Raw genomic sequence first — 24,829 nt, 5'->3', positions numbered from 1 at the left:
ACACAGCTTTAAGATTTGTATGCATAGCTCTAATACAAAGGATGCACTGAAAGTCTGATAGCTCAATGTTCCAGAACTATGATCCATTATTATTAAGTCCTATCATCGACATCTGCAGTGAGCTCAGATCATTGAAGTTCCAGTTTATAAATATCAATGATATATTTAGTAATGCAGCTTGTCACCAGTAGGCAGCAACCAATTAGAGTGCGAGGGCCAAACGCTAGAGCGAGAGAGCTATACAAAAAGATGTGAGCAGCCCATGCAACAACTATTGATGCTATATACAAATACGAGGCTCACACACACAAACAATAAATTACGTATTTTTTCTACTTCGCGTTTATTTTAGTTTCCGTGTATGTACTATGTGTTTCTTGTATTTTTGTTTTATTTTCCTATTTGCGAATTGTATAATTGTTTTTGTTTTGAACAAATTCATGACATTTACAAACTGCTCGGCGCCCCCCGGCATAACTGTTTTCTCTAGCTCTTCATCTTCATCATTTCTTCCTTTTTTTTTTAATTCGCCATTCCCTTTTCCACTTTCGCCCGCTGATCGCTGATCGCTGATCGCTGATCGCTGCTCGCTGCTCGACAAGATTGAGTATTCGATAGTAAGCGAAGAGCAAAAAGTGTTTGGATACGCATTAAAAAAAAAATAAAAAAATATAATGGAAAAAACATTAATTATTTAATATTTATGTGTTTTAGGCCATCAGATCAGATCGGAGTTGGGGCACAGCCGGTGCTTAGATAGCCGCGCATTGCTGAGCCTCGTCCAGCCGCTGCTGCTTGTTTACCGCCGATATGCACTTGGCCATGGTTGGGGAGGCGCGCGATATGGCATCGGTCATGAAATAGTCGCGCAATTCCTTTTGCTTTACGTCGATGGGGCTGCTGCTGATGGATATGCTCTGTGTGTATGGGTGTGGAAGACAGATAAGCAGGGACTCCAGATATCTATCTACTCATATGGTACTTACGGGCTTAGCGACGGAGTCACTACCGCTAGCTGGCTGCAGTTCGCCGAGGCGCGTTAGGTGTGGCGCCACACTTTCGAGGCGTGCACGCAGTCCATCGAGATTGTCATAGGTGAGCGGTTTGCCCACAACCTCGGACAGTGCGCGCAATATCTTCCAGTCCTCACGAGCCATGCCTGGCGGCGAAACTCCAGGCAGTGTCTGCTGTGGCCTGCCCTCAGTGTTCACATAAATCGCTTGCTTCTCAGTATACGCAGCGCCTGGGAGCACAGCATCCGCAATGGACGCCCCATTATCACCATGCGAACCAATGTACACAACAAAACAGTCCTTGGGCAGCTGATCGCGACTCACTTTGCCAGCATCGGCGTTCAAAAGGAACAGCACTTTAGGCTGTGATTGCAATACGGCCTGAACACCAGGCTGATAACCCACATCAAAGGCGCCCACCTGAGAGGCGCTGTTATGCAACACATTGAAGGGATTCCAATCCTGAAAACAAAAGCAGCAACTGTTATATTCTATCGAATGCCTTAAATGCGCGACCATCTCGATGGGTGACTCACTGGCTTCTTTAGCTTCTGACAGTACTCGGCGATGGTGGCATGTATGGCCGCGCCATCGGGACGCTCCAGGACATCGACGCCAATGATGATGGCTGGCTTTTTGGCTCCCTCCAGAACCTTGGAGAATGCATGCGAACCATTGCAGATATCCTTCACAAGGTTGGGATCAGCTCCCAAATTGTCGTGTTGGTAAGACAAATCAATTTTGGGTCCTATCGAGGCAATCTGCAACTCGTTATGTACGTAGGCCTTGCGCAGACGCGTGTTCACAAGAGGCGCCTCGTAGCGTGGATTGGTGCCAACCAAAAGCACAGCATCGGCCTGTTCCAGACCTAAAATCAAGCGCACAAGTCATATGATAAGCTGGACAAAACCCTGTCATTCCAATAACTCATACCTGCAATGGTGCTGTTGAGCAAGTAGCTCGAGCGAACATCAATGCCGCTGCCTTTGATGAAGTCCTGTTCGGTAACCAGTTGGTTGCCATCCAGACGATTAACCAGATCCTTGAGCGCCACCATTGCCTCCACATCAGCCAGCTGACCGGCAATGCCAGCAATCTGTCCTTTAGCGTTCTTCAGTGCTTTGGCAACAGCGATGAGTGCACCCTCCCATTCGACGGCCTGCAGTTCACCGTTGGGCATACGCACCATGGGAGCCACAAGGCGCTGACGCTTAAGACCATCGCAAGCGAAACGCGACTTATCTGCAAGCCACTCCTCATTGACATCCTCATTCTCGCGTGGTAGAATGCGCAGCACCTCGTTGGTGCGAGTGCTCACAATGATGTTGCTGCCAACCGCATCTAGCACATCGATGCTCTCTACCTTACGTATTTCCCAGGGACGGGCCACAAAGCTATACGGCTTGTTGGTCAATGCGCCGACAGGGCACAGATCAATAACATTGCCCGAGAGTTCGGTGAGGAAGAGCTTCTCCACGTAGGTGCCAATCTGCATATCATTGCCACGTCCAGTTGTGCCCAAATCATCGACACCAGCAATTTCCGAAGCGAATCGTACGCAGCGTGTGCAATGAATGCAGCGAGTCATAACTGTCTTAACCAGCGGTCCAATATCCTTGTCCTCCACGGCACTAAGGGTAACCAAATTAATATCTAGAGCTTCTTCTTAATTTTGTAATGCTTACCGTTTGCCCGTGTAGTTGATATCCGTGAAGCGTGAGCGATCAGAGCCAAAGGCCATGGCCTGATCCTGCAGATCACATTCGCCGCCCTGATCACAAATGGGGCAATCGAGCGGATGATTCATTAGCAAAAACTCCATGACGCCCTCGCGTGCCTTCCGTGTCAAATCAGAGTTAGTTTTAATGCGCCAGCCCTTCATCACGGGCATCGCACAGGCGGCCACTGGCTTAGGACTCTTCTCTACCTCTACGAGGCACATGCGACAATTTCCAGCGACGGCCAACCGTTCGTGGTAGCAGAAGCGTGGAATCTCTACGCCAACCTCAGCAGCAGCCTGGGAAGTAAAGAGAAAGAAATAGAGAGAAAGTTGGAAATAACTGTATGTAATGGCAGGTTCAGTTGCTCACCTGGAGTACTGTAGTGCCTGGCAGCACCATTACGGGTATATCATCGACAAAAACTTCAATTTTCTCGGGCGCCTTGGCCGGTGTTTGAGCCAATACGGCGCTGGTGCGCACTGCTCGGCTAGCAATTTGGTGTGTGGGAGAGCCGAGTGCGCCCAGCGCCTTCACAAGCGGTGCACGTATCATATTTTCTGCAACAAATCAATACACAACACAAACAACATTTACTTTATGGGCAATTACATAAGTTGCAAGCAGGCCGTGCATCGACTTTTAGCCATATATCAATTTCTTGCTGCCTGCCACTGGTTGCCAGTTAATCAAGCTCTTACCAATTCAGCTTATGTTCGAGCCTAAACAGAACTTACCGATATGCTGGAAAATATTTAGCAGCGCTACAGAAATTTTTTAATGCCGAGCAGACAACTTTTTTTTATCGTTTTTGACAGTCGCACTGTAACTGTGCGGACAGGGTTGCCAGCTGTTGGTTTGACAGCTGATTTAATGCGCGGCGCATTTAAACGCAAGCATTTAGTATGCTGCTCATAGATGATGCAAGAGGAGGACCTTGCCCTAATACATTTTTTTATTAAAAATTATATTCGAATGCATTGCACTTTTATAGAACTGTCCAATTACATTTCTTATAAAAATTCGCTCACTAGTTATTGCATATGCTAGCTAAAAGTTTATTTCGAAAATTTAATTTGATCGATAAGCAAATTTAACTAAATTTTATTAATATATAATATATGTTTATAAACTCGTGTAGGTTAATTACATTAAGTGTATTATTGCATATCGGATTAGTTTCTTTAAATTGCTGCAGCCCTGGTAGTGCCACGGTGTGTACAGCTGTTCACAGTTTGTTTACTTCTTCAAGTGGGATGTCCATTCACATGTCAACGTTAAAACATGTTTGATTTTCAATTTTAAATTCAAATTGGAATTTCAAATAGGGATTGCACAGCAGGCAACTCAGTCGTCTGCAGTGTCATCATTAAAAAATAGACAAGGGGCAACAGGTCATGCTACCTGGCCATACAATGTAGCACAATTTCAGCTGCAAATGTGCACGATGCTTAACAATGTTGGCGCCACACACACTACATACATATATATATATATATATATGTATATATATAACCTATACAAATGTCTATATACACAGGTGAACGCATGTGGCGTCACATTGATGAGCCGGCGGCGCCACAAGTGAGATTTGTTGATTAAAGATCTGACATGAGAGTCACGCGAAAAAAACCACATACAAGCACACAGATAGCAAGGATGATGATGCTTGGGAGGTAGTCATGCATACATATGTGTGTGTGTGTGTGTGTGCGCGTCTGTGGTTGTGTTTGTGCCAACGCACGATTTGTGGCTAGTCTGGCGTCTACTGCCTGGTAATCAGATAAAAATATATTATGACGTACCAGACCGACTTTTCATTGTTAATTGAGCGGCGTTGGCGGCAAAAAACCTTTCTGGCCAAGTCGCGGCCCGGCCCTGAATGATTCGAGATTGAGACGTGCTTGATATCTGTTGGCATCGGCATCGAGATCAGCGGCGACGGCGGCGTTGGCGATGCTGCGCGACGCGTCTTGAAGCTGGCGTCTGCTGGCTGTCGCGCCTCTCCGTGAATTGCGCTTATCTTGTATCTTTGTTTTTGTATGCATTTTGTTGTTGTTGCTGCTGCTGTTGTCGGTGCTGCTGCTGATGCTGGTGCTCCCGCTGCAGACGTGTCGCCACAATTTGCCGCCGCTTGGCGCCTAAAAATCAAACGGGGCGCCATACAACAAATTTTTAAAAATAACGTGCAACTACGTCGCTGTCGACGTCGACGCAGATGCCGACGCTGACGCCGACGCCGACTAATAATGTGATTTGTTCTGCCCGTGGCTATTTTTGCGCGCCCCAGCGCATTGTTAATGATCCTCTTCAGCGCAGATCCCGTCTGCAGTCGGCTCTGGTCTTCTTTTACAATGTGATAATTTTAAACAATTTACTCCCCTTTTGGCGCCGCTGGCGCTGGCGTGCTGTGCTGCACAATTTAACGGTGTCGTCCTTGACTGCGCCGTGGCGGCGCCGCCTCGTCGTCGCTCTGTGGCAGTTTCTGGAACTGGAGCGAGATAAGGCAACTATTTCTGCGCATCATAAAGAACTAAAAGAAGGAAAATGGAAAGAGAAAAAAAAAACAGAGATATGCATGATATGATTATAATTACCTAAATGTATATACAAGCACACACACATACTAATGCATACGTATGTGTATTTGTATGTGTGTATGTGCTGCCTCGCTGATAGCGCCACGCATTGCAACAACAATCAAACCAACAACAACGAAAGCTTAAAGCAGAGTCGCCCGATGACAATGCTGATAATGGGCCTCAACGACAGGGTCACTGCCAGCTGCGACGTCGGCAGCAACGGCGACTGCACTCGCATTTCCTTTTGGTGGGGTGTTCGCTGGGGGTCACATGCAGCTGGCGCGGCATTAAGACGCCGACGTTGACGCCGCTGACTCCATTGAGTGAGCGCTCGCGCCGTCGCTGCCGTCAGCAAAATCATTGCGGGAGCTGCGCTGCTCACTCGCTCGTTCGTTCATTCGTTCGCTCGTTCGTTCGTTTGCTCGTTCGTGCGTTGGTTTAGCTTGATCGTGCGACCGGCACTGGTTCGGCTTATTGGGCTACGGCTGTGACTCTGGCTGGGCTCCCCAATCTTTCCTTTGAATAAAACGAGTGGCCGCTTGCAATTTTCACTTAGTTTGAGTCCGAACGGCGACTGCGCCGGCGTGTCCGTGTGTGTGCGCGTGTGTGTGTGTGTGTGAGTGTGTATGTTAGTGTATGCATAAGCACTCGCAATCGAATCGCATCGCATCGCATCGCTTCGCTTCGCATTGTATTGAAATTGAAATTGAAATTGGCATCGATAAACAAACCACAAACCAAAAAAAAAAAAAAAACAAAACAAAACGCGCGCCAAACGCTGTTTGTTTTTTGTTTTCTTCTTTCCATTTTTTCTACTTCTTTTGATTGTTTTGCGTTTTAATGGATTTTTTTCGTAAATTAATTTCAGCTCGTGCAATTTTGTTCTCACATTGTTTTTGCTTCTCGCTTTTTTTATCAGCGCGTGTGCCGCATGCGCAGCAACAATAAGAACCCTACCAACAACAGCAACAAGAACAACAACAGAATTAAAAAGTGACGAAAACTAATTCAATATTGAAAATCGGTTAGTCATCGCCGGCGCAAACAAATTTATCTCACTTCTTGTTGTCGTTTTTTTTTTCATATATATTTTTTTTTTGTTTACTGTTTTTTTGTGCTGCGAATCAGACGACCCAAATCGCCGTCGCTCCCCACAGTATTTACCTGACATCATCATCAGCATCAACATCAGCATTATCATCATAACTATAATCAGTAAGAACGTCGGCATTTGCGGTTGACATCTTTACGGGCTTCATTCAGAGCCAAAAAAGAAAATAAATAAATAAATAAAATAAAATAAAATAAATAAAAACAAACAAACAAAAGAAACAAAAATATATAAAAAGAAACAACAGCAGTCTTAGGGTGAGTATCGTGCAACGAATCTAGTCCATCTATAGAATCATGATTCTTAATATATATATATATTTTTTTTCTATATATATAATTTTTAATTTTTGAATTTACAATTTGTATGCAGAAGAAATTTAAAAAATATGGAATAAAACTGTTTATCCATAAAGATTTTGACTCATAGCAGAAGCTTAACTCATTTAGATTTTTACTGCAATCACCATTTATTATAGAAGTAAATGCTTTTTTTTTAGCTTACTCTATTATTCAAAAGATTCAAAAGATTTCATTGCTGAATAGTTGTCATAAGATTATATATAGTATGTATATAATATAACATATTATACGATTTTTACGAACAAATTCCACATAAAAAAACTTATATTAAATAAGAAGGCACAAAGATCTTAAGCAAATTTCTATTGTTATTTATTATACTCTTAAAAATAGAGAGGAAAACGAGAAAATATTTATTTTTTATTTGCAACTGTTGTAGGAGATTCAAATAGATTTTAATTGTTTGTAGAATTTCCCTATAATAATTTTTTGGCAGCATTTGAAATACTTAAAAAGTTTCCATGTCACAAATGTTGTTTTTAAAATTGTATAATATATTTTATTGAAATTTCCTTTTATTATAAAATGCCAAAATTAATTAATACTTTTAAAAACAGCTTATTTGGACAATTTAAGATCGAAAAGTTAGCTTTGATTGGAGTTTCGATATGTTACTAGCTCAAAACTACATCGAAAATTGGAGTTCTTTCAGCATTTTGATTTTTTTTATTTTATATTTCTTTTTACGTGTTGTTGCTCAATGTTTTTTTGTTGGTTTGAAGTAAGGCAAACGATGGCGATATTTCAAGCTAATTTCCTGTGTGATCTCAGCCACACACATATAGATATATATAGTTAGAGATACAGATACAGATACAGATACAGATACGGATACGAATACAATAAGAGATACATATACAGATACAGATATTGTTAGAGGTATTGATACAGATACAGCTGCTTCTAGAGATACAGATACAGATACATCTGAAGATACATATACAGATACAGCTACAGCTAGAGATACAGGTACATCATGAGATACATATACATATAGATAAACCTAGAGATACGGAGATACAGATTCAGATACAGCTACAGCTAGAGCTACAGATACAGAGCTTATATCTACAAGCGTTTTTGTGTATCTGCTAGATACACGAAGCCAGGCGTCGTCAGACCAAATAAATGCCACCAGCAGCTCCCAAAAATGGTCAAAATAAGCGCTGCGTATGTTTTTTGCCCGGTAGCGACAACAGCAACAACAACAACAGCTACAGTAGCAGCAGCAACAACATTGTTTCCATGCTACAAGAGATAAAAAAACAAACACAAATTAAATGATTTGTTATAACGTTTTTTGTGGGCTGCAGTGCGTTCAACTGCTCCAACTACCCGCCGCTGCCCGCTCCCTTCCCGTACCCCATGCCACGCCCCATGCTTTCCGCCCCTTCTTTTGCTGACGATCCGTGGCCATCCCGAGCGACGCCTGTGCAAAATTTATGGCCTGCATTTGTTGTACAACAACAGCATCAGCTACAACAACAACAACAGCAGCAACAGCACCGAAGAGCGAAACAAACTTTAAAAAATATATAAAAAAAAAACAAGAAAAAAATGAAACGTCGCCATAAAAAATACATTTTCGGCCCACATGCTCTGGCACCGACGCGGAGACGCCCGCCACTAAAGAAATTAAAATATGCCCCGAGACGGCAACAACAACATTAGATCCACATATGCTTGGAGTTACGTGCGATCTGGACAGAGCAGACGTCAGCCCGCCCCTCCACTGGGCCCCCTCTGCCTTCTGCTCGCTGCTCGTTGCTCACATCGTTTCGCGTTTTACTACGCTCCAAAGTTTCATTTCATTCATAAAAATAAAAGCTGTGTCTCTCGCATTGGGTGTGCGTGTGTGCGAGTGTGTGTGTGTGTGTGTGTCTGTGTGTGTGTGTGTGTGTGTGTGTGTGTGTGTGTGTGTGTGTGTGTGTGTGTGTGTGTGTGTCTCAATGGAGCTAAACGCATGAATGAAAAAAAAATATGTGAATGAAGCCACACAGCAATATGGAAGAGTCACTCGCTCTTCCTCTTCCTCTCCCACTTCTTCTCTCTCATTCTCTCTCTCTATGTATGTGCTGTCTAGTAGGCGTACAAATTGGCTTTGGTCTCGCCATCCAAGTGAAATCTTTCTATAAGCCCGTCAGGGCTCCGTCTCCGTCTCCGTCTCCGCCTCCGCCTCCATCTCCGTCTCATAATTTGCCATTTTCTAAACGATTTAGCCATATGGCTCGTGGGCAGATGTTATCCAATGAAGCGCGTAGAACACACTCACACACACAGCCACACTCGGAAAGCTTCTTTACGATCGTTGCAAATGATCTTTGAAATCTTCGAGAATATTTAAACATCATTAAGAATGTAGGAGATTTTTCTCAAGCTTTTCGGCATTTCTGGTAAGCTCTACGCCATTGAAGCAGTTTTTCGGAAGACATGAAAATCTTTCAGGCTCCTTAGAAATTTTTATTGTTTAGCGTTGACTTTCTTGGTGTAAGCTGTAGAAATCTTTCAACATTTTGTGGAGCGCTCCAGAAAGTTATTCTACATTTTTGGGAATCTGAAAAACTACGGAAATCTTTAAAATGCTTTGAATCTATAGAAATTTTCGGTATATTTTGAAAATGTTTCTACAATTTTTGAATTGTCTTGGAAGCATTTGGAAATAATTAGGTCTCTGGAGAAATGATGTAACCAGATTTTCAGAATCCTTAAAAATCTTATCAATCTTAAAAATCGTTGTAAAATCTTTTGTTAAATTTGTAATAATTTTTGTAAGAAAATTTCTGCGAAACATGAGAAACTTTTTTGAATAAATGCAACAAAGAAATTTCCCAATTTTCGAGCAGAAAACATTTTTTTTTTTATATACGTATAAAAAGTATTGAAATTTGTTTGATTGTATATTCTATTCTATATTCTATATTCTATATTCTATATTCTATTCTCTAAGACATAACTAATTACATTATATGCTTGAACTATGAGGTGCCCATATAAAGTTTCTCTCAAGGCGTAATCAACTCCCAGTTTTGGAGAGGATTAGTTTTAAGATCTACTTGAGAATATGCCTATTATACAATCGAATGGTTTTTGATTGATTTGGAAGAAAAGATGCCAAAATATGTGATTCGAAATGTGGCTAGCCGAATTTGACTATTTTTCTCATTTTGTTTTTCTCGTGTTTTTTTGTTCTCAAATTCTTTTTGGTCGCACTATTTGCATACAAAGTCCAGATGAGCTAACAGTGGAGCTCTCAGCTCGCAGCTCGCAGCTGGTTGTCTTTGCCCCACATATGATGATCATTATCGGTGATCATTATCGAGATGGTGATGTGATCGAGCGGCCAAGCCAAATGTAAAGCGACAACAAAACGTGGCTAATAAATTAAGCAAAGCGTCAACAAAGCTGTTGACAAATGTCAATTTTGGAACGCCAACGCCGGCCATTGACGAAAAACAAATAAATTTATATATAATAATAATAAATTTAATAAGCACATACGAAGCGTACGTGTGTGCGTGTTTGCTACTCAATGGAGCCAAATCACATTTGGACCAGAGTGAAATTGGCAATGGAGGAAAACAGCCTAATAAGAGAAACTATGTGAGATCATGCGAAGCGTGGGTCCAAGTGATTCACCAGAATAATACGAGGTTCAGTCACGCTTAGTCAGTGATCTATTCCATAGGCGCTACGTAGATCATTGATCAGTAACTGGCGCTTTTCCATCGAGAAATCGATCGCCTTTCGATCACGATTTCATCATCCAAACTAAATAAGTTAGAAAAGTGAATTGAAGTCTAGCCTGCCCATAAAAGGAAATGCATTGTCTGTAAGTAAATAATATCAATACTTGTCGCAACTCCCTTGGCTAGATCGCCCATCTGTCTGCTAGTTTTTTGGGAAAGAGAAAGAAATGTCTTTTGGCAATATCTAAATATCTTAGAGTGCAAGATTATATAGATATGGGAAGTCAGTAGATCAATTTGTCCAGCCTGATAGATACATCAATATTGGAATGAATGCCATGCGCTCACTAAATCATCGTTATAGGAGGTGAAAGGGGGACAGAAATGGAAATAGTGTTTCCATTCAGACTTCACGACTCAGAAACCAAATCCATCTGCGAGGAGCAGAGATTGGCTGAGCGGAGCTTGAGGCTGCAAAATGCCCATTGCAATGCACTCGAATGCAGTTCATCAATCAGCGAGTCAGACAACAACATTGATCAATCGTGAGCGAGTGCAGAGAACGGTTGAATGGGACAGAGCGAGGGGCATGAGCAGGAGCACAGCAGCAGAGCAATAGCTACGGCCATAATAGCTATCGCCAGTGGCCCGCGTCAAACAGCGCAGCACAGCACAGCACAGCACAGCACAGTTTGTCGTTCTCCAAATGAAAATTCAATCAATTGGCTGACATTTAATGGAGGGAGCCGTCAAATGTGATTGATTGATAATTAAATGTGGCGCCCGCTAGCCGACGCACTGCAGCATAATGGGCAAACGTATGGCGACAGCCGGCTTCGAATAGAGAAAGCAACTGGAGAATATCACAGAGAGGAATAGAGAGAAAGAGAGAGAGAGAGAGAGAGAGACAGAGAGAGACATAGCGATCGAGTCTCTGTCTCTAGCGTATTTAGCATATGACAATGCGGCGCTTGCTAATTGTGTGCAGATCTTTCAAGTTTCGCCGCAATTGTCTATAGGAAATATTTCCCAACTTTGAGAACTAAAGAACTGGAAACTGGGAACTGGGAGCTAGACTCGACTGAGAAACAAAAACTGGAATTTTATTGTCACGTTGGGTTTTTTCATTCAATTTGAATTTAATTTATAACGGCGCCTGCTACAGGCGCCTCTCAAAAATCTCGAAATACCCTGCTCAACAAAGGGTGGGTCCTTTGCATTTGTCATCGGTCATGTGAGCCATGATAATGATGACGATGATGATAATGGCAACAGTATTTATATGACTTATAATAGTGAGAATGATAATAGGAATGAGCTCCTTCTCCTGCTCCTCTCTATGGGGTGCTTCTTTATGTTTTAGTTGCGCTCTCTCCCCAGAGTTCCTGACAGGTCAGGCTATGATAATAATAAAGACAATCACGATGATGATAATAATCATACTGATAATGATGTTACTAATGATAATGAAATCGACGCAATGCTAAGATTTTTAACAAAAATAATTTGAAATGTTAAATAAATATTAATAATAATAATACTAATGAAAATACCATAGAGTATAGGGCTGCGAGCTGCTGCTCAATTCGGTTGGCTCGACACGTTTGGCGCATGACAAAACAAAAACGAAAAATAATAAAAAAATAAAAATATATTTTGGATATAAAAAAATGTTATTTCGTTTGTTTGTTGCCAGCTAATGAGCTTTATTTAATTTTATTAATGGAATTGCCAACATTTATCATAAATTACAAATCGTGATCGTGATAACAGGCTAGACGGACTCCTCACTTGGCCCTCCCCTAGGCTCCCCCCACTAGCCTTCGATCTGCGATCTGCGATCTTCTCCGACTTCGTGTCATTTGCTCATCTATTGAATAATTAAGTTGTCGTGTATTGCTTTGATACACACACACTGACACACTCACACACTCACACTTAGGCACACACACGCACACACACAGCTCGTTATTGTTCTGCTTTAATGTTTACCTTTGAAGCGCCGCTTTCAAATTATTTGCTTAATTTTATTGCCCGTTTCTTAGCTAAAAATTTGGTTAGCCCATTGTCTGGCTGGCACTGTGGGACTGTCCGAAAAAAAATCGCACACAAACACAAAGGCAGACACAGGCAAAGTCACAGTCACATTGGGCAGTCCCCTTTGCCCCCCAGCCAGCATTTGCTAAAAGCTAAAAGCAAATCAGCTTTTATTTATTAGCTGGAAATAGTTTTTTCTCTCCACTTTTGCTGCTGCTGTTGCTGTTGCTGTTGTTGCATATTTTCGTAGAAATTTATGCCATAATTGTTGTCTGGCCCGATCGGGCTTGCATCATTCATGGCACTTCGCAGCACAAGTGTCCTGTATCCGATGTCAGTCGCTGAGCAGAGCTGCCAATCAAAAATGCCTGGCGCCAAGGCCCCAACCATAAAAATTGTTGCCGCAGCAGCAACAATTGCTACTACCTCCAGTTGCAACAGCAGCAGCAGCAGCTTTTGATGAAATGCGCACAATTGAAATTCAATCTGAATGCATTGCCTGCAACAGTGGCCCAAACTGTGGTTGTCAATTGTTGTTGCTGCTGTTGTTGTTGTTGTTGTTGTTGTTGTCAGTCTGCCGCAGTTGTTATTGTTGTTAACCGAGCGAAGTGCTCAAAATCGCAATGACACTTGCTGCCAGTGGCGTCGACTTGATCGTTTCATTGCCCAGCTGATAGAACACGTGAATGCTCGACTCGTTGATACCCTTTCCGCCATTAAAGTACACAATATTTAAATATATTTAAATAATTCAATTCACTCATGCTATTGCCTTATTGTAAGCGTAAAGCTAAGTTATTGATACTGATTTGCTTAATCAATGAAATTTTCGCTTAAAGTTTTCATTTCAATGGAATAAAGCTTGAATTTAATGGATGTTACAAGCATTTCTGAGAGCTGACGTATATCAATAGTAATCTTCAGCAAAAGCCCTGTATTAAACCTTACTGCAAACACTCCTGCAGAGGCATAAAGCTGCTAAAGACCATGCTTACATTCAAAAGCTTATTTCTATTGAAGTTGTTGCTTTCACTAAAGCTTTAACTTTACCGCATAGTGCCCTGCAAGGATCAAAGCTCTCGACCTCTCACTCTCTCTCTCTCTCTCTATTGTATAAATTGTATATATTATGTATAAATCTGGCTTCGACAAGTTGGTTCCCTAAACACAGATGTATTAAATATGAACTTTTTCTTTAGCAGTCTGAGAACTTCAAGCAATCTGAAAGCTTTTGGGTATTCAACAAATAAATCTAAGAAACAGCTGCTGTCATTTGACACGGAATATTTCTGATGTGCGTTGTAATATGATAAAATTTTAGAAGAACAAAAAAAACTTTTGTCTAACAGCATAACATTTGTGGTTCTCCCGTTTTGTATAACAAACAAACAACAAAAATATTGAAAATGTCTGAGAAATATCTATGCAAAGTGATAAATATAATATATCAGTTTTCAAATGAGAGAAAAAAACTGAAAAATCAATTCAAAATTGATTAATCAACAACGACAGATCTAGTCGGGGTGCCTGACTAACAGATCCCAGTCCAATTGCGTTTTTGAATATTTTCCATAGACAAATCAATGTCGACATTAGGAAACCGAGACTCGCACCAACATCTTCCTACGCAACGCGCATCAAGTCTGCCAACATTGCGACTTCATATTGTACCCTGAGCTTTTCGGCAACATGCGCTGCCTCTACCAACACTGCCACTGCACTGTTCTTGTATGAAATGGCAAATCTGAACTAAAGTAGTCGTTGACAATTCAAGCACAAATCATTCTTGATTCTTTGAATAGAAAAGAATGCACGCTTTGAATGTATGTGTGCACATGTATAGGAACTTCTTGCCACCTGCTTGTGCTGAGCCAAACGTTTGGCTTAATAAATTCTGTGTTACTTATCGGATTTCAATAAAATGTTCAGCACATGATCTACATGTACCATGGGAGTATTTACCAAATGAGTAAAAATGCAAGCTCTTTCACATATTGGCTATAATCTTAACTGAACAAAATATAAAAATTGGAGCAGGTGTCCAAAATCGAACAAAAATCAAAATTGTATAAAATATACATAAAACTAAAAGAAAAATTTTAAAGCTCTAGCTCTTAAGCCGTATGGGATATAATTTATTAACTGCACTTCGATGATGTTTAAAATCGATAACAATAAAGCGGAAACAGGTATCGATTACTTGCAACAAACTCGACATGCAATGGCAAGTTTCTAGCTCAAATAGATGCTGAGATCGATAGAGATAGACTGGACATATAGACTGGACTACACCGATTTCGATCAGGAATATATATATATGCCTGTTACACACATTTTGACAAAAACCATTCAATGGCATAGCCAATGCAGATTATACAGACTGACATATATACATATATATATATATATATATATATATATATATATATATCTTAATATTATTTATTTATTTCTGCCTTAGCTGATGCCCTGATTGGACCTGGCCGCGATTGGATTTGGGCGCCTGCCATGTGCCCGCTAATTGCCAAGCTGCTAAAACGCATGGACAACGGCTAAGGGCCTGAGGGACAAAGCAAGAACATAACACAAGAGTAGAGAGTATAAGAGACAGTTAGAGAAGGAGAAATAAAGTTGTGCGCACTTGAGAGGAGACAATATGAAACGCTATTATCTGAGCACGCTGCTCTGCCTGTGGTTCAGCTATGGCGGCTGCGAGCCGCTCTTTGGCTTGCACACGGAGGAGCTGGTGGATGGCGAGGGGCAGCTGGTTGTGCCGCGGCGCGTGCATGCCGATGGCGCCTTCATGACGCACACGCTCCACTACGCCCACGACCGGGATCACAGGCGGCAGCGACGCAGCGTTGCGACAGAGCCGGAGCTGCACTTCGAGCTGCCGCTGCGTGACGAGACGCTGCACCTGGAGCTGACGTAAGTGGGCTGGCAGAGATAGATGGCTCCAGCAGCGGTCCACGCCATTAATTGTTTGCATTTGTATATCGCAGAGCTCACAGCTACTTCCTGGCGCCACATCTGATTGTGGAGAGACATCGTCGGGATCTGCGCACACGTGCGCCGCCGCCAGCGCAGCAGCTCAATTGCCATTTCCACGGCAAGGTGCGCGGCGAGCCCTCAGCCAATGTGGCCATATCCACATGTTCCGGTCTGGTGAGTAACTCCAATCACAAACTCAATATATATTATGCGATGCTCAGCTTGATACCTCCAAGAGTTGAAACCACAAGGTTAAAAGCTGAGATTATAAAGTTACAGAATCGAATAGAAGAGTGCAATGTATAAACAAGTTCAAATGCTTAACTATTTAGCGGATCATCTTGGCTTTTCTGTACTATTTTTTAATGTGCATACATACTTCTACACATTCATCCAATGATACAATTATACAATCAATTCATACATTCTCACATTCATACATTCATACATTCATACATTCATACATTCATACATTCATACATTCATACATTCATACATTCATACATTCATACTTCATACATTCATACATTCATACATTCATACATTCATACATTCATACATTCATACATTCATACATTCATACATTCATACATTCATACATTCATACATTCATACATTCATACATTCATACATTCATACATTCATACATTCATACATTCATACTTCATACATTCATACATTCATACATTCATACATTCATACATTCATACATTCATACATTCATACATTCATACATTCATACATTCATACATTCATACATTCATACATTCATACTTCATACATTCATACATTCATACATTCATACATTCATACATTCATACATTCATACATTCATACATTCATACATTCATACATTCATACATTCATACATTCATACATTCATACATTCATACATTCATACATTCATACATTCATACATTCATACATTCATACATTCATACATTCATACATTCATACATTCATACATTCATACATTCATACATTCATACATTCATACATTCATACATTCATACATTCATACATTCATACATTCATACATTCATACATTCATACATTCATACATTCATACATTCATACATTCATACATTCATACATTCATACATTCATACATTCATACATTCATACATTCATACATTCATACATTCATACATTCATACATTCATACATTCATACATTCATACATTCATACATTCATACATTCATACATTCATACATTCATACATTCATACATTCATACATCCATACATTCATACATTTATACATTCATATAAACTTTATTTCAAGTTTTTTGCTTAAGTCATTTGTTTTAAGCAAGTTTGTCGCCTAAGTCTTTCTGTTCAGCCCTGATTTTCGCTAGTTGCTCTAATTTTTTTGCCAGGTGGGCCACATTAAGACGGCCAACAATGAGTATTACATAGAGCCTTCTAAGCAGCATGCGGCGCATCCAATCAACGGTCATCCGCATGTAGTATTCCAGCGGTCCTCGGTTAAGCCCAAGCCCAAGCTGAAGGTAAGCCATACAAATGATGACAACACACACATACACATACATACACTTATTTATGTTTGTCTTTGTATTGGCTTAGACCGATCAGCACTGGCGTCGACATAAGCGCAGGCGCAAGGAGCAGCGGCACAAGGACCAGCTGCGCAACCAGAGCCACAGCCACAGCCAGAGCCAGAGCCACAGTCCGATTAGCAATTGTGGCACACGCGAGCCTAGGCGCCGCATGGAGACGCGACTCGAGTGGCAGGCGCGTGGAAAATTCAAGATACAAGGCGGTCGTAAGTTGCGACGTCATCATCGTCATCACCATCATCAGCCGCAGCAGAAGGAGCAGCAGCCGCAGCTCCATTATCATCATCATGGGTACAAGCATCCGCACACGAAATTCAAATATGAAACTCAATTGGAGGAGCAGACGCACGTGGAGCGCAGTCGCCGCTCGATCAGCAGTCCACGGCACGTGGAAACGCTGATCGTGGCAGACGCCACAATGTCGGCATTTCACAAAGATGTCGTTGGCTATCTGCTGACCATCATGAACATGGTGTCCGCCCTCTACAAAGATCCCAGCATAGGCAATGCGATCGAAATCGTTGTGGTCCGCATTATTGAGCTGCAGGAGAATGATACAGAACCGGAGCTGAATCTCACGCAGAATGCGCAAAGGAATCTCGATCGCTTCTGCAGCTGGCAGCACAAGCTGAACACGCTCAATGAGAACGATCCGCATCATCACGACGTGGCCATACTGATAACGCGCAAGAACATCTGTGGCAACAACTGCATGTGAGTGATATAGAGCCACGTCTCGCTGGTATCTGACATATCTGGCTAATACTAATTGCGTGCCCCTTGCAGGACCTTGGGACTGGCCAATGTGGGCGGCATGTGCAAGCCGAAGCAATCGTGCAGCGTGAATGAGGACAACGGCATCATGCTCTCCCACACGATCACGCACGAACTGGGCCACAAGTAAGTCCAATAGACTTCCGTACTACTACCCCAATCCCCAATCCCCCTCCTGCCCCTTGCTCTTTGGCCAACATCGTTGTTGGCCAACATCGAAATGCACTTCCCAACCAGTCGCTTGGCCAACGCAATGCAAATGCATCAATTGAGCGGGCAGCCGTAAGATTTATGTGCAGCCCAATTCGTTTAATGAATGAATCAAACTAGCAGCAGCAGCAACAACAGCAACAGTAACAACAACAACAACAACAACAAACAACCAAACAAACATGCAAGCAGCAAGAAACTGAATGAATGGCTGCCTTAAGTGAACGCGACGGATGCTTTGACACCTGCGTGTGTTGTGACAATGATCGCCTGCGTTGCACGCCCACAGTCGACACGAGCGTCCGCCCCTCCCCTAGCGTCTCCTACCACCGCCCGTCCTCTATATGCCAACAAGCATCTCCACTGCCCGTTCCCCGCTACCCTCCTTCCCAATGCCTTGCAGCCGCAGTTGCCGTAGCTGCCGCCCTGCTGCTGCGCTATTCAAACTCAATTAGTCGCTGAACCAGTGACTAACACACACACATGTAGCTAGAGATGGACATGTAGTTATAAATCGCTAGATTCACATAAATTTTTTATATGCAAACCTTCGTCTTAGGTCAGAAGAAGTTCAGCCTATCTTTAGCTTGTAGCCATTATTTTTTCTTGTTGCTCAATTGCCTTCAATGGCAATATTTTTATTTTAAGTTAGATTAAGTTCAAAAATTAATTTAATTTTAATATTTTAAAATATATATTTTTTATCATTCTATATATACATAAATTTATAGAATGATTAAAAAGCTATATTCATATATTTTAAATATAAATAATATATATATATATATATATATATATATATATATATATATATATATATATATATATATATAAATATATATGTATATATTTATATATATGTATATATTTATATATATATACATAACGCGAAAAAATCGTTAGCTTGAATGCTTGCTAAAATTAGTCAATTCAAACGATGTTTTGTGTCCATCCCTAATGCACGCACACTCATACATATATCGATATGTATATGGAGGCACGGAGGTACGTAGCAATTTGGTAGCACAGCCAGTGGCTGTCGCAGTTGTCCGGTTTCGTAGGCTTATCTCGTTTGGTGTTCGTGCCAAGTGGATTTTTGTAAAACGCCTTATAAGCGCAGCCAAGTGCCCGTCAGTCTGGCGTGTTGCGATTGAGTCAACCAGCCGGACGGATCAGCCAGCGGCTGCACTGACACAATCGTCATTCTACCCTGTAATCTAGTTAATTGTAGAGAGTCCATGTCCATTCACTTCTGGAGTTGCCAAGAACCAATTATTTCAATCCAATTTACTACTTTGTGTATCGTTATCAATTTCCCTACCGATATTTATGATCATATTGTTTTTGAATGACACACATCGATTACAATAAATAAATTCTTATACGAAATATAGTTATCGAAAAAGTTATCGCTTTCACATGCTTCTTTAACTTTATCGGAATAATAGAAGCTATTTATCGAAATTTTTGAGGTGATTTGTCATATCGAGTATAAAAACTACATTATCGAGTTTTATCGATAACACATTAAAAGAGTTCAATCGATTAGTCGTGTACACAACTTTCATCTTTGGTTATTGTTGTATCTTATCGGAATTTATCGAAAGAGTTGGGCAAAGAACTAAGCTTAAAGTAGGGAAACCTTATCGACTTTTATCTTTAGCACAGTAAGAAAAACAATTTATCGAAAAAGTTGAGCGAATTCATCGTTGTTTATTTTTCTTCATATATATTCAATATTTTTTCAGAACTAATCTTAAAATAGGAAACGTATCATATATGTTTATGTTTATATGTTTATATGTATTTATATGTTTATCGATAACATAATTAATTTGATTTAATTTAATTCAATTGACTATTATAGGGTATCTTGGCACGTCGAGTACTTCAATGTGACTTGTTTGTTGTTGTGCAATTTACGTTTGATTGTCGCTGGGTCGCGCGGTCATCGTCAGGTGCCAGCCGCTGGCTAACGATATGCTTATTTCTGACTCTCTATGTGTGTGTGAGTGTGTGTGTGCATTTGTTTTTGTTTTATTTTGTACTGTGCTGATTTAAGCACTATTCTAATAATCAGGTTTTTGACTGGCCCGCAGTCTAGAGCAGCAGAGCGTGGCATAAATTGCTGCTGCTGTTGATTTTTGTATTATTATTATTATTATTATTTGTTTTTGTTTGCTTGTCGTTGCTCGAAGACAATGCGAATAATAAATCTCGACTGATTAAATATAGGGGAGAGCAAGACGGGCGTCTTCTTAGCTACTGCTGCTGCAACAATGTTGATCGAGATTTGGGCCCTTAAGTGTGAGTGTGTCTGTGTGTGAGTATTCGTTTTAGTGACACACTACGAAGGCTTACATAAGATCCACTCGCAATTGCGTAATAATGTTACGTACATCGCTGATTCGGTATCGAAAACCTGCAATTTTTAAAGATCAGAATTAGTTTATAAGCTCGAAATCATTAAATTAATGCCTGAAATCGATAAGTATATCGATACACAGTTGTAGGTTAAGTTGAAAGCCATAAACATGTAATCTGATAAATATTGATCGACCCAAAAGTTGAGTTAAGCGTGTCATCGATATCCTAATCAATTCAAACTCTTATCGATACAAGATTATCGATAAGCAATTATAGTTCAAAATTGAAATCGATACAAAACTATCGATATAACATTTCAGCTAAAGATGAAATTGGAAATATTATCGATAACTTAAGCTTTAACCTTAAATCGATAAGCCCATCGATATGTATAATATTTCAGTCAACATTGATATTAATACTTAATATTACTTAATTTTAAAGTAACCTTAAATCAAGAAGTATATCGATACAAAACTGTAAATGAATCTGAAATCGATACATTTATCGATACAATATTGTAATCGATCTTTGAATCAACAAAATGATCGATCTAAATTTGTATTCGAACTTGTAATCGATCAACTAATCGATACCAAACTTACCAAAAACAGTTCCTTGATCTCTGCCTTTAGTAAACATTTTGTGATGTTGCACAGCTTCCATTAACTGTACTGTAGGTTATCGATTAAGATAAGCGCTGATTTGCCAAAATTGTTTTTTTGATGCAATTGCCTTTCTAGCTTTGGAATGTTCCACGACACGGCCAAGATCGGCTGCCATCCACGTGTCGGCTCCATAGTCCACATCATGACGCCGACCTTTGGGGCGGATACGCTGCAGGTTTGCTGGTCGAACTGCAGTCGGAAATACATAACCCACTTCCTGGAGTAAGTAGACAGCAACAAAAGTTTCCTGCTAATAACTCGAGCTACAAATCTTGTGTGCTGCAGCCAGGGATTGGGTGAATGCCTGGATGATTCACCCACACCTTTGGATGAGTACAACTATCCGGAGGCTCTGCCGGGCGAGCGCTACAATGCGAAGCGCCAGTGCCGCATGCAGTTCAATCTGACTACCGATAGCGACGTGGGCGCCTGTTCCGCGCCGCACGAGTTCTGCTCGACGCTCTGGTGCCGTGTGAATGGCGAATGTGTCACCAATATGCGTCCAACTGCGCCGGGCACCGCCTGCGGCAAGAACAAGTGGTGCCAGAACGGCAAATGCGTTCGCATGGAGGAGCTGACGCCCATTCATGGCGGCTGGGGCAACTGGAGCGAGTGGAGCGAATGCTCGCGCAGCTGCGGCGGTGGCGTTTCCATACAGCAACGCGAATGCGACTCCCCCCTTCCAGCCAACGGCGGCGTCTTCTGCATTGGCGAACGCAAGCGCTACAAGATCTGCCGCAAGAAGCCCTGCCCCGAGCACCAGCCCAGCTTCCGGGCTCAGCAGTGTGCGCGCTACGACAATGTCAGCTACCAGGGCGCCACCTACAAGTGGCTGCCCTTCTTCGACAAGAGTAAGTGCAAAAAGAACTCTATGGACTGAACAATCATTAGCTATGATAAGTGCACTTATGCAGGAGGTATCCAATCATTTCCATTGTCTTTCTTCTTGACTTTTTGGAAACTCAAATATTTATGCTGCATGTCCTACCAAATGGATGTCTTATCAAATGAAAGCCTCAAGCGCAAATGCTTTAGATTCCAATAGGAAAATCTGAATTGAATTAGCCCAAGGTCTAAATCTTACTTTTAGATTGATTAAACGTTTTCGAAACTTATTCGTAGACATAGTAGATTCAGCTGTGGACGAACCAGCGAATTGAGGCAGAAAAACTGAAGGTGTTTAGCCTAAGGCATTCTCCGCTAATAGAGGCCTTTTCACAATTCTCTTACGCTAGTGGAAAATTAAGGAAAAGGGTCGGAAAACAACAAAGAAACAGAGGTGAAAAGAATTTTTATTTGACATTTTAAGTTCGCAACTTCCAGTGTTAATGAAATCAGTGCGATCATGCGGACGGACAGGCGGACAGACGGACGGACAGACGTATAAAGCTAGATACACGCTGTGCATACATCGTGGGATCATGAGATCTACCACAGCTCCCACTGCCGGTTCAACACACTTACATAGCAACATTGTACTCTTAAAAGTGGATGGATGCCTTTGAATTATGAAAAACTAAAGTTAGTTAACCTGAAACTATACGAACCCTCTGTATTATAGACAATCCGTGTCGACTGTTCTGCAGCGACGTGGATGATACGATCATCGCTAACTGGGGCGAGACGGTGCTCGACGGCACGCCCTGTACGCTGGGCACGAACAACATGTGCATCGACGGCATCTGCAAGGTAAGTGCGAGCCACCAAGCGAGATTCACGCTCTGGCCCAGCTGCTCGGCGAGATCAATTAAACAAGCGTTTCATTCAGAAAGTTGGTTGCGATTGGATCGTTGACTCGGACATGCAGGACGATCGTTGCGGTGTCTGTGGCGGTGCTGGTGATCAATGCAAGCCCATAAAAGAGATCTACAGTGAGGCCTTCAACGTGAGCGACGGCGTCTACGAACAGATCGTCAGCATACCGGCTCGGGCGCGCCACATACTGATCAAGGAGCTGGCCAACTCGCCGCACTTTCTGGCCATCGGACGAGCGCAGGGCGACAAGTTTTATTTGAATGGCGACAGCCTGATCTCCATGCCCGGCGAATTCGAGATCGCCGGGGCCGAGAGCCTTTACGATCGGCTGGACGAGCAGGAGACCATCAAAATACCTCAGCCAATACAGCACGCCATAGCACTCTATGTAAGCCAAGCCCCTTGTTGCCCATCTCTCATATATCAATATACCCTATCCTATAAATGTCCTGCAGGCTATCGTGCGCGGCAACGAGAGCAACACGGGCATCTACTACGAGTTCACGTTGCCCGCGTTTAATGTCACCAGCGGGCGACAGCATCAGTGGCGCCTGAGCAACTGGACCGCCTGCTCTGTTAGCTGTGGCGGCGGTGTTCAGCATCGAGAGCCCATCTGCCTGGAGAATGGTAAATGTAAGTTCTGCCAAGCGACCTTCCATCGGAGCATTGTCAAATCTCAGTTTATTTCCAGTGCTCAGCGACAAGCTGCCCTGCTGGACACACGCAAAGAATAAGCGGCCCTCGAGGCAGACACGCGTCTGTGCTGAGCAGCACTGTCCGGCGCATTGGTGGCCCGGTCCTTGGCAATTTTGTCCGCTTACCTGTCGCCAGCCGGGCGCTCCCATGCCCCAGCGTCGGCGCTCCGTTGTCTGTCTCGATCAGCACGATGTTGTCGTCGCGGATGCTCAGTGTAGCCTGCTTCCCCGGCCGCCCGAAACGGAGCCGTGCGAGTCAACGCTGCCCGAGTGCCGGCTCAAGCTGTGAGGCAAACTGCGGCAGCTGGAATCGGAACTGGAAATAGAATCGGAACCGGAACTACAACTGCAACTGGGACCGGAACTAGAACTGGAAAGCGATCTGGCACCGAAATAGTAACTGGTTCTCAAACAGAAAACCGAAACTGAAACCGGACTGAAGCTGGAACCGGAACTGGAACTGGTAGTGCAGCCCAAGCTTGAACCGGAACTGGAATTTGATCCGGTGGCGGAAACTATTTATTGCTATTAATTAAAGTGAAAGCTAACTTAAGTGAGCTGCTAATAAAACCCACAGTTTTACATATTTATTTGAACAAGTTCGAATTATACGTGTAACTATCGATAAGCGAATATTATCGATCAATAATATTAGGAAATATGCCCTGCAGTTGCCCTAAGCTTACTCAGCCCTTAGCAAGTGTAGAGCTGAACACGATTTGTAAAGGTTTGAAATAAATCAATCGATTTATCGATAAGTTTTTATTGAGCACCCTGTGACTGGGAATGTTTTTCTATCAATTTCTAGCTAAGCTTTTAAGATGATACTATCTATAAGGAAGTAACAAGTAATATGCCCTCTGGATGCTTGCTTTATGGAAAAGCTTGAGGCCGTTGACTCACGCGTATGAAGACCTTAGAAGAATTCTTAAGAGCTCGCCCAACTCTAATTGCCCTTCAATTTTTCCAAAGAACATTTCAAAATTCAAATCGATTTGGTTTCGGGTTTCAATACATTTTTACTTGCTCGTAAGCCGATTGGATAGACTAATTCAATGCTTAACATGCAGGGCATAACAACGAGTACTTAAAACAAATCGAAAAAAAATAAAAAAAAAAAATAGTTTCTAGGAACTAAGCCTGGTGTTTAGGCAACATTTGTTTATACATGATGTGTGTAGTATTATCTATGAGCGTATGCATATATATATATATATATATATATATATATTTATATATGTATATTGAGATAAGATATGTAAAATAATAATAAACAATCAT

The 24,829-nt window shown here is 41.9% G+C and overlaps 2 protein-coding genes and 1 long non-coding RNA gene across 7 annotated transcripts; 2 read left to right on the top strand and 1 right to left on the bottom strand.

Annotated features, from left to right (window-relative positions):
* Positions 1-510: 510 nt before the first annotated feature.
* Positions 511-3,587, bottom strand: LOC111605605 (NADH-ubiquinone oxidoreductase 75 kDa subunit, mitochondrial). The gene is made up of 7 exons (XM_023324219.2): positions 3,469-3,587; positions 3,104-3,291; positions 2,699-3,030; positions 1,947-2,644; positions 1,550-1,881; positions 987-1,475; positions 511-917 (listed from the first exon to the last, which is right to left on the bottom strand). Exons 2-7 carry the CDS (start codon positions 3,284-3,286, stop codon positions 753-755), a joined length of 2,199 nt encoding a protein of 732 aa, XP_023179987.1. The 5' UTR covers positions 3,287-3,291; positions 3,469-3,587; the 3' UTR covers positions 511-752.
* A 2,263-nt stretch (positions 3,588-5,850) lies between these two features.
* LOC111605610 lies at positions 5,851-6,640 on the top strand. Of its 4 annotated transcripts, none has more exons than XR_002751822.2 (3): positions 5,851-5,929; positions 6,182-6,337; positions 6,442-6,640. It is a non-coding gene; the product is annotated as an uncharacterized LOC111605610 (long non-coding RNA). The 4 variants fall into 4 exon arrangements; XR_002751821.2 differs by having other exon boundaries at positions 5,865-5,937; XR_002751820.2 differs by having other exon boundaries at positions 5,881-6,004.
* A 1-nt stretch (position 6,641) lies between these two features.
* LOC111605604 (A disintegrin and metalloproteinase with thrombospondin motifs 7) lies at positions 6,642-24,752 on the top strand. 2 transcript variants are annotated; one of them, XM_023324217.2, is made up of 12 exons: positions 6,642-6,681; positions 14,971-15,437; positions 15,512-15,674; positions 16,879-17,010; positions 17,087-17,793; positions 17,866-17,979; positions 21,174-21,320; positions 21,384-21,949; positions 22,660-22,787; positions 22,867-23,241; positions 23,309-23,486; positions 23,545-24,752. In XM_023324217.2, the coding sequence occupies exons 2-12, from the start codon at positions 15,166-15,168 to the stop codon at positions 23,835-23,837; spliced, it is 3,075 nt and encodes a 1,024-aa protein (XP_023179985.2). In that variant the 5' UTR covers positions 6,642-6,681; positions 14,971-15,165; the 3' UTR covers positions 23,838-24,752. The 2 variants fall into 2 exon arrangements, with proteins under 2 accessions (XP_023179985.2, XP_023179986.2); XM_023324218.2 differs by lacking the exons at positions 23,309-23,486; positions 23,545-24,752 and having other exon boundaries at positions 22,871-23,029.
* The last annotated feature ends 77 nt before the right edge of the window (positions 24,753-24,829 follow it).

Source organism: Drosophila hydei, unplaced genomic scaffold (assembly GCF_003285905.1).
Source record: "Drosophila hydei strain 15085-1641.00,03,60 unplaced genomic scaffold, DhydRS2 tig00000333-arrow-arrow-pilon, whole genome shotgun sequence".
Classification (NCBI taxonomy): Eukaryota; Metazoa; Arthropoda; class Insecta; order Diptera; family Drosophilidae; genus Drosophila; species Drosophila hydei.
The sequence above is the reverse complement of the archived record's forward strand: the minus strand, read 5'-3'. Positions and strand labels throughout refer to the sequence as shown.